Source organism: Pygocentrus nattereri, chromosome 3, assembly GCF_015220715.1.
Source record: "Pygocentrus nattereri isolate fPygNat1 chromosome 3, fPygNat1.pri, whole genome shotgun sequence".
Taxonomy (NCBI): domain Eukaryota; kingdom Metazoa; phylum Chordata; class Actinopteri; order Characiformes; family Serrasalmidae; genus Pygocentrus; species Pygocentrus nattereri.
The window spans coordinates 11,600,693-11,611,153 of NC_051213.1; the positions used below are offsets into that span (position 1 = coordinate 11,600,693).

The 10,461-nt window shown below is 40.5% G+C and overlaps 1 protein-coding gene across 1 annotated transcript; it reads right to left on the minus strand.

Annotated features, from left to right (window-relative positions):
• Window positions 1-2,227: 2,227 nt before the first annotated feature.
• Window positions 2,228-10,461, minus strand: eci2 (enoyl-CoA delta isomerase 2). The gene is made up of 10 exons (XM_017704751.2): window positions 10,338-10,461; window positions 8,695-8,839; window positions 8,064-8,162; window positions 6,193-6,375; window positions 4,973-5,042; window positions 4,779-4,881; window positions 4,577-4,697; window positions 3,578-3,667; window positions 3,210-3,353; window positions 2,228-2,533 (listed from the first exon to the last, which is right to left on the minus strand). Exons 1-10 carry the CDS (start codon window positions 10,391-10,393, stop codon window positions 2,378-2,380), a joined length of 1,167 nt encoding a protein of 388 aa, XP_017560240.1. The 5' UTR covers window positions 10,394-10,461; the 3' UTR covers window positions 2,228-2,377.

Consider the following 10,461-nt stretch of genomic DNA (forward strand, 5'->3'; position numbering starts at 1 on the left):
AACAAAAAAAAAAAAAAGAGACTATTAGCCTCTATGTGGTGATATTGAAGTACAACTCCTTGGCCTATATTCATAAAGCTTCTCAGTACTAATCAAAGATCAGATTTATTTTTCTTATTTTTCTGTCATTACCTACAGGAACAGATCCTACATTTCTCTGGAGGAGCCACTCTTTGCCTGGTGTATTCTGCCACCTGCTGGCCACATCTGAACCAGACTGGCTGAACAAATTATTCCACACCATGCACCTCTGGTTGAAAGACTTGGAGATACCCTATTGACATAGCTACAATCAGAGGTGGACAATTCAGGCCCAGAAAGCAAACCACCCCCTCTCATAATTTTGGTCAGACTGCCTGGCCAGTAGGCAGTAGGAACACAATCTTTGGGAGGATTTTTGTTTTCTGAACCTGAATTACCCACCTGTGCCTCAGGAACACTGACCTTACTCCATTCCCAATTTTTAAAAAAAAAATGCCTGCACACCAGTCCAAGATGTACTGACAGTATCCAACAGTTCTGGGTTTGGATTAGTTAAATACTGGACCGTACTGCACTGCCAGTAGAAAAAGCCAAGAGAGTCTGCCAGCTGTAGCATAGTCTTAGAACAGTTTTCAAATCTTTGTTAGTTTTTGTTTAGGTTTATTTCCTGAAAAGAAGAATTAGACGTTATTATTGGAAGTTAGAGAGTTTTATTTCATTTCAGTGTAGCACGGCATGTGCTACCCTGAGCTCACAGAGGACACTGAAGGCAGGGTTCAGGGTGGCAGCAATCATTTCATTTCATTTTCCCACACAACAAACAAAACCAATCAACACTAAGCTAACTAACCTTTTCAGTCTGTTCTTGGAGCTTTTCAGCTCTGTCAGTCTTATGGCTGCTGTCCCTCTTTTGCGCCGTTCCCTCTCAGCTCTTTTTAAAAGGTGCAGCATGAGCACCAGAGCCGAGAGAGAACGAGAGCTCGCCGCTCCGCCTCCTCGTAGTCGCCCCCAACTGGCAGCTCAGCCACCTGGGTCGAACGTAGCGGCCTCACTGCATAACAGGGGGCAGGGCCCGGGCGGTGGAGCTTGGGACTCGCTCCTTCCTCTGGTGCCTCTAGTGTCGTCCTCCTCCCGCCGTCCCTCCCATGACTCGGGTTCTGCACTCCACCCCCTCCACACACGCGGCTCTGCGTTGCCGCTGAGTGCTTGGGCCCCGCCTTTCTGCCAGCTCTCTCTGCCGTCATCGTCGGGGCCCGGGGGTGGACGCATCCCACATTCAGTTTCTAGTATAATGTCAAAAAGTCAAAATGATTATAAATTGGGCTCATTTGCTTTCAATTTCATTTTGCAGTGCAGGATATGAACAGCAGACGATGCTCAGATGGCTTACTGCTCTATTCAAAGGCACTGCCAGCTCCTGCGTATTTAAAATGACACTGAAGGACAGAAGACAAACATTTTTCACTGTAATGCTACTTATTGTAAGTTCATTCTGCAGTGGACACAGTTTTTAGTTTTGAAAACACATTTTTATTCTTATTGCAGTTAACAAATACATTTTTCACCATTAGTTTTGTTTTCATTATAGTTAATAATGCTGCATCACCTACATCAACAAACAGCAGGACTTAATATTTTATTACTTACAATAATTATGATGGTAGAACACCAGCAAAGTTGTACCTTATGATGAACCGAAAAAAAGTATTATCAGCATTTTGTCATTACTATTAAAGTCATTACTGTTGTAATAAATGACATTAATATCAAGTAAAAACAATCATTAGGTCTTACATGTGTTGTGTGTAATTCTTGTAGTACGCTGCAACATAGCAAAAGTGCTATTTACAAGAAGACCACATTAAATGGAGGTCAATTTTGTATAATTTACAAATGTCTCTGTTCCACAATTGACTGAGTTGTACCATTTTTGAGTGGCCCTGGTAGACATTTAGTAAGGCACTGATCGTTTTATATGAGAACAACAAACCATGACAACGAGCTAATACAATGGTGAGACTGAAATCCTTTATAATGAATAAACAAAGACCATATGGACTGTGTGCATGTAGGCACTTGCTGGAACCTTTTTAAATCCACACAGGCAAAAACTATAGTACATCTCTGAAACAACAGTCCAGATACAGCACATGTCCCTCGAAAATTCTGTGTTTAAGTGCTCAAAAATTTTAATTAAAGAAAAATTGGTGCATTTTCAAATCTAAAGCAGCCACAAGTGCAAATCTGCATTCAGGTACCACTTTGATCTAAAGACATCAAGACCATCCTACCTTACCTTAAACTTGATGTTAGTTTTTTTTTTTTACATTTATCTGAAATACTATCACATGAAGACGGAAATCAGCCCATGACCTGTCTCTAGCATTTGACTTCGTCACAGTTTGGACTTGCCCTGGAAGAAGCTCATGATAGCCTGCATGCACTCATCGGACACCCAGCGCTCTTTCAGCCTCTCCACTTCGGTCACGTTCACAGCATGGAGTTGATCCTTTTCTACCCCTCGGATCAGCTGCTTGGACAGAGCTAGAGACTGAGGGAGCAGAAAAGAAAGAGGGAACATAATTAGAAATGTAATAAAACTCAGGCACTGCTTGCAAAAAGTGAGTGAGAGTCAACAGGCTTTACTTATCAAAATTGTGAAAAATGAAGTTCAGATTCGACTGCACTGAATGATGTACGAATTGTTCTTGAGGAAAGTGCCTGCATAGCAGTATATGATCTGCCTTAATTTGCCCTCTTGTACAATTAACTGAACAAACCCTGCAAGTTTGTTTGAACAAATCATTCAGACTTTGATTGGGAACAATTGAAAGAAAAGCATTTAACAGGCTTGTAAGCCAATGGTTGTCCTCATAGATGGAGTTGGGTTGGGGACTCCACTGCTCCCCCTACTGGACACAGCATACACAGCTTAGAGTTTAAATTACAGTTGCATGAATGAAGTAACAAAAGTATGAAATGAACAAAATGTATTAGCTTTGTTCAAGTTGTTTGAATGATATGACTGCATACACAAACACACATACACACAAAAGAAAAATAATAAAACAAACGGCGAGATTGTAACAACTTTTTTTGATGGGAAACAATGAGTTGTCATCAAAACAGATTAACTACAGGCTAAATATATGAATGTATAAATAATACAAGACACTTACAGCACACATCAATCTCTTTGTTTCCACTTTCAGTTAATGTGCACTTACTTTTGGGGGCAGTTTGGCATAGGCCTTAAGTCTGGTCCAGACCTCTGACTGAAAACTGCTGTCAGGAAAGACTTCAGTCACTAGTCCCAGTTCACATGCCTGTGTTGCAGTCAGCTTCTTATTAAACAGCAGCACTTCAGCGGCCTGAAAAACAAAAACACAAGGCAGAAAGTGCTGTTGTACAAGCTATAGATCCACAAAAACAGGTTATGTTCAATGAAATGAATAGATCAATATCGGTTCATGAGTGTTGACAGCACGAATGAGGTTATGATTACTAAGATCATTAGAACAATATAAACATAAAAGATACTTTGGTCACATTGTCCTTTTCATATGAACAAGAGTGTGTGTATGTGAGAATATACCTTTGCAGGACCCATAATTGTAGGGAAGGTGTAGGAGGAACAGCCCTCAGGACTCTGTCCCAGCTGGCTGAAGGGGGTGTGAAATGTTGCCTAAGGTTACATCATAAGACAAAGAATCAAGCTACAGCACAGTACAGCACTTAACTGCTAATGTCTTTAAAGGGGAAATTAAACCAATTTTAAAAATGTCTACATCTCAACAAATGAATTATGCAAGCAAAGTCATAAAGATTGGTTTGATGCAAAATGGAGCATTTTAGAGAAAATTATCAACTGATATTTCTTTACAGTAGTGTTAGAAGGTACCAGGGGTCAAAACAACTGCAATGTAAATATAGCCATTTTATTTGCCACCTAAAATAACAAGTGTACCTACACATGTTCTGGTTTTTTATAATGTAGTGCTAAGATAGATAATTAGCAGTGATAAAAAAAATTAAAAAGGAGAATAACGAGGCATACTGCTTTTTAAAATGTATATTGTAGGCCAAAACCTACTGTCAAAAACGTCTTAAGCATCAGGCAGCATATTCGCAAAGATTTTGTATAATAACTGTGTGTGAGGGAGCTTTGAGAGGTATAAAACTCTTCAGGCGTCTGTTTCTTATGACCACTTAAATTGGAGTTACATTACGTTTCTCTAGAATAGAGTACTTCACATTAAACTGCTCTGAATGACTTTGCTTACATCTTAACCATTTAACTATGTGAAAGTAAAAAAAATGGTGGATTTCCTCTTGTACACTGTTTAACAAGCAACAATCAGTTAGAATGATCTTATATAAAGTTAACTGCCCTTCTACTAGTCTTCATTCGTGAACAGTAAGAATAGATTAGCTGGCCATAGTAATAGTTATGTAAAAGAGCATCCACCTACAGAATACTGTAAATGCTGTATATATTTAAGATACTTTACACTTCCATATTACAGTACAGTCGGTAATCAGATGAAGTGGTTTTAGAATAGATGTGAGATTAGTCATGAGTTTGTTAGCTTACACTTTCTGTGGCATAGACAACATCAAAAAGTCCAAGTACAGTGACAGAGATGCCCACAGCTGGTCCATTTACAACAGCGATCAGAGGTTTCGGGAAGTCAATGTAGGCTTTCACATACCTCCTGCAAATATGAATATAACACATGATCACCTTTGCATTCACACAGAACTAGAAAGTAAGAAAGACTTTACAAAAACTTTACAGGAGCAAATCCCCAGCATCCTTGGCCATCTTGTCAACACCGCCTTCTGGGATTTTAGTGAAGTTGTTCAGGTCATTGCCACTGCAGTAGTAGTTACCACTGCCTGCGGAGAGATTGCGAAAAGGGACTGAAATGTATATATGGAGTAAATAATTTAACATGGTTCACATTAGTGTTTCACCGTCTTTCTGTACCTGTGATGACTGTAATGACCGAGTCGTCCTTTCCAGCAACATCCAGAGCATCCATCAGTTCATTATACATCTAAAATTAGTTAACCCCCCCCCACACAAAAAACACTCATTAGTGAAAGCACAGTTGCTCTAGAATAAATAAAACATTTTACAAAATACAGAATGATGCAACATGAGCAGTTCAACTTTTTAAATAATGGACCTTAATAATGAAGCTGTGCACCAGGGCCTCAGTCTAGGTCTAAGCTGGTTTTCTCTATGAGAAAAAAATAATTGCAAAAATTTTTTGCCCTTTTTCAAATATTGCTGCCCTGTAGTTAAAACAATATTTACACACACAATATGTTTTGTCCCATATACAAGTGATAGCACCAGGATGCACTGAGGGAAAAAGACAAGCTGACAGAGGGAATGTGATCACCTAGGCAATGTCTGGGCATTCATGTGGCCGTCAATCTGACATTCTCCACCTACTTGAACGCTGCTGTGGACCAGGTGCACATCTTCATGGCAAAAGTATTTCTCTATGGCAGTGGCCTCTTTCAGCATACTGCACATTGTTTGGGAATGATCTGAAGAAACAGACTTCAATGTGTAGTCCTGGCCTCCATATTTTCCAGATCTCATTCAGACCAAGCATCTTTAAAATGTGCTGGAACAAAAAGTCTGATCCATAGCAAGTCCAACCCTCAAAACTTACAGGATTCAAATGATATGCTCCTAACGTCTAGCAGAGCACACCATAAGAAATCTTGTAGGGTCCATGCCTTGGTGGGTTGTATTTGTTTTGGAGGCATGCAGAGGACAAACAGCATTTTAGGCAGGTGGTCATAATCTGTGTTTAACACCCAAAACTCAAAATGTAGGCTACTACAACCACAAACGTAACTCAACTACCACCTCTAGTGAGGCTGCCAGTGAATTCAGAGCAGCAATGTTGCTTGCATGAGGCAATATTCATTTTCCACCTAATGACCTCATAACAGAGAAGGCCCAACGACATTTGGAGGAAATATTTGCAGCAAAACAGATCAGTTTTACATTTTTCACAAGGTGTGAGAGCATCAATTTTTGAAGATGCTGTTAATTATTCTTATTGAGAAAACTAGGAAAAAAAAAAAAAAAAAAAAAAAAAACACAGGGCTGAATTTGACGCGTATGGCTGACTTGGAGTAGTGCATCGCAGCTCTGGACACATGTAGCTGGACTGCATACTACACCTCCAAAGTAATGGCATTTTTCTTCTGTGGTCGGTTGAGTCGAATGGTAGCGATGCCATCTTCTGTGGTGACTATCAGCGTTTCATAGGCTTTCGCACCTCCCGTTGGTGATGCAGCTACTGCAGGGCCTTCAGCAGCCAGCAGGGATGAGATGAGGTCAACATACTGCTGCCGGGCCTCGTCCTGTTGGAACCAAGGAGAGGATAAGCACTGACCAATCAAGTAAATAAACTATATTGCCAAAAATATTCACTCAATCTTCCAAATCATAGAATTCAGTTCTTCCAATCACTTCTATGGCCACAAGTGTATAAAACCAAGCACCTAGGCATGCAGACTGCTTCTACAGACATTTGTGAAAGAATGACTCGCTCTCAGGAGTTCAGTGAATTCCAGCATGATAAAGTGATAGGACGCTACATGTGCAACAAGTCCAGTCATGAAATTTCATCGCTACTAAATATTCCAATCAACTGTCAGTGGTATTATAACAAAGTGGAAGCGATTGGGAATGACAGCTACTAAGCCACGAAGTGATAGGCCACATAAAATGACAGAGGTGGGGTCCGTGGATGCTGAGGCGCATAGTACGCAGAGGTTGCCGACTTTCTGCAGAGTCAGTCGCTACAGACCTCCAAACTTCATGTGGCCTTCAGATTAGCTCAAGAACAGTGTGTAGAGAGCTTCGCGGAATGGGTTTCCATGGCCACATGCATCCAAACCTTATCACCTAGCGAAATGCAAAGTGTCGAATGCGATGATGTAAAGCGCCGCCACTGGACTCTAGAGCAGTGGAGACGTGTTCTCTGAAGTGACAAATCATACTTCTCCATCTGGCAATCTGATGGACTAGTCTGGGTTTGGCGGTTGCCAGGAGAACAGTACTTGTCTGACTGTATTGTGCCAAGTGTAGTTTGGTGGAGGGGGGGATTATGGTGTGGGGTTGTTTTTCAGGAGTTGGGCTCGGCCCCTTAGTTCCAGTGAAAGGAACTCTTAATGCTTCAGCAGACCAAGAGATTTTGGACTATAATTTCATGCTCCCAACTGGGGACGGCCCCTTCCTGTTCCAACATGACTGCACACCAGTGCACAAAGCAAGATCCATAATGACATGCATGAGTGAGTTTGGTGTGGAAGAACTTGACTGGCCTGCAGAGTCCTGACCTCAACTCGATAAAACACCTTTGGGAAGAATCAGAGCGCAGACTGCGAGCCAGGCCTTCTCGTCCAACATCAGTGTCTGACCTCGCAAATGCACTTCTGGAAGAACGGTCAAAAGATCCCATAAATACACTCCTAACCCTTGTGGAAAACCTTCCCAGAAGAGTTGAAGCTGTTATAGCTGCAAAGGGTGGGTCGACATCATATTAAACCATATGGATTAAGAACGGGATGCCATATGCGTGTGAAGGCAGATGTGCAAATACTTTTGGCAATATAGTGTATAAATACATTTATAAAACTGACATTTTTATTTTAGTCTAATCTGATCCATTTTTAAAGTCTCTGTAAAATACTAAACACAAACTGTATGCTGAACATCAGAGATGGTACAGTGACATTACCATGTGCCATGTCTAATAACACCCTTTAAGGGTGGTAACGTGCAGCTTATTCCATTATTTTAACAGGGTTTCAGCAAATCTGCAATGCCTACTGAGTATACATCCAATTTTACCAACAGCCAGCTAACGCAGCCAGTCAAGATGTCTAGGAACATCTGGACACTACAGCATGAAAATAAGTTTAATATTAATCAGGGCAAAACTGTATAAACAGAAATAATATTTTTCATTTGTCATGAAAAATTCCTCTTTGGGAACTATGAACTTTCTCATAAAAGCAATGTATATATTGTTTTATCAGCTCACCTGTGACACAGATCCCAAAGACTTCCAGGCATCCCACTTTGCTTTATTCACAAAGTCCAGCATTCCTGGTTTAGAAGTGTTACAAGGCCCCTGTGTGGCCTGCTCACATACAAGACAACAAGCAAACAGATAAGGGGACAAGACAAACAAGAAAAGGTGGTTTTGCTTATCAAAATGTTCTTTTGTTGTTGTCATTACTATTATTTATGTTGTTCCTCCACTAGATAAAAATCACAACAGGACAGTTGCATAACTACCATTTAAAAATGGAATTTAACATTATAACCTAAACTCAACAGCATTTAGGTAATTCCTAGAATCACTCACAGTCCACTTCAATAAAATGTATTTTTATTTTATTCTTTTTAAAGACGTATTTGTTTTATATTATCTCGGAGTTCGTATTTTATTAACTTTATTTATATTAAATCACTAGATAATTAATTAGTATTTGTTTATAAATATTCAATAGCACGGATCTTCTGTTATTATTTCTCTCTCTCTCTCTCTCTCTCTCTCTCTCTATCTATCTATATACACACACACACACACACACACGTATGTATGTATGTATGTGAGAGAGAGAGCAATAAAAACTTTTCCTTGTTTGATATTGATACAGCACTCTCACCTGTTTAAAGAGGGCATAGATCTTGAGTTTGACCTCATTGCCTGGGTCCTTTTTCAGTGTACCCAGCTGATCCTTTGCACGATTAAAGTCCTCTAACGTTGCCCCCATTGATGCTCCAGTGGTGTGCAGATGAACACAAGGGATCCTAAAAGTGAAAAGCTCTTTAGACTTTTACAGATTCTATAATAATAAAAGCTTACATAACGAGAAGCTTGACGAACGAACATACTGTCCGCATTCAAATGTTAGTCTGCTAGAGGTTAGCCACAAAAAATCAACTACACACAAATGTGAAATGTGTGGTTGGTGTAGTGTAGTGGGTAACACCTCTGCCTTCTACACTGTAGACTGGGTTTCAATCCCCCACCTGGGTAAGCACCCTACACTACACCAATAAGAGTCCTTGGGCAAGACTCCTAACACCGCCTTCGCCTACCTGTGTAAAAATGATCAAACTGTAAGTCGCTCTGGATAAGAGCGTCTGCCAAATGCCGTAAATGTAAATGTAAATGAATTAAGACGCCGGCACAAGCTGGGCAACATTCTTCATTCACTAAAACAGTCATGTTTGATTTCATCCAGTAAATCAATGTATACTATTGGCTTTTCAAGAGTTCTTTAGTAAATGCAGTGATTCTACATAGAACCACGAACGCTTAAAGAACCATTTACATGCTTAAATGGTTCTTCAGATATGAATGTCGAATGTCGGGGTGTACGGTTCTACACAGAACCTTTCTGATAGGTTATAGTAACAAGAAGGGTTCTATTACAATTTCAGGCTTGTATACTGCTGCAGTTAAAACAGCCTGTTTACTCAATGTGACAATAACAGAAATATAAAGAAAGTTATCACGTGTGATTATTAGAATAACAGAGCTACAAATGAAAGACTGGAGTTTCAAAGAAAAGACTGAAGGCTACTGAATGCGGGGTAGGGGTCACGGCTGCTAGCTGTTAGCTTCCAAAGCCACACCTGACAGCAGTGAGCTAACCAACCATTTCAGATCAACATGAAGCTGAAGAAGAGGAGGCATACTAAAGGTGTTAGTCATTTAATTGCCATTGCGCGGTTCGGTTTTGCTTCTTTTCTTTCCCTCAATCGTGGCAACTGTTAACGTTCATGTTAACAGATACTGAGTAATTATTACGGCAGAACTACAATGTGGGGCGTTAGCTGACCAGGCTAACTGTTTACGTTAGTAAACGTAGTTTACGTTACTTTTCAGTTAACGTTAGCAACGAAACTGGAGTCATCTTCTTATACGAATTTGCCTGTTCCACCTTAAATGGGGCGCCAGACTGTAACGGCTGCACAATTTAAGGTGGAACGGGAAAATTCGAACAAGAAGCTGACGAATATGAAGCCGGTTTCAGCCTCACACGTTGGCTCAGTGTTTATCAACCCCTTTTATGGGGCAACACTTCTAAATGCACTGCCCATTTGGGTGAAATCTTCATTTTATCCGCATGGATATAGTGAGCAAATAAGTGTCCGTTGTGTTTAGCCGTTAACAACTTAACGCTAAACGGTTTTAGTAGCAAAGCAGCAAGCTAGCTAACAATTCAGACGCCCAGAATGCCCCTAAAATTGCAGTGCAGATCAGTCGCATCCGAGATTTTCCCGTATAAAGCACACTTACCTGGTCAATCTGATAATTCGCCACGGTGAAAGAAGCTTTAAAGCGCCTGAAGCCATGAGCACAGTACAAAGATCAGCCGAGCGCTCCGCTCAGCTTTCTGCCAATACCGCGGAATGAATACAAG

Excerpts from the sequence above, each read along its gene's own strand:
- eci2 (XM_017704751.2), bottom strand. The coding sequence starts at position 10,393 with ATGGCTTCAGGCGCTTTAAAGCTTCTTTCACCGTGGCGAATTATCAGA. Across the intron at positions 3,668-4,576 it reads TTGTCTATGCCACAGAAAGT|GCAACATTTCACACCCCCTT; the intron begins GTAAGCTAACAA and ends ATGTAACCTTAG. Across the intron at positions 3,354-3,577 it reads CAATTATGGGTCCTGCAAAG|GCCGCTGAAGTGCTGCTGTT; the intron begins GTATATTCTCAC and ends TTTGTTTTTCAG.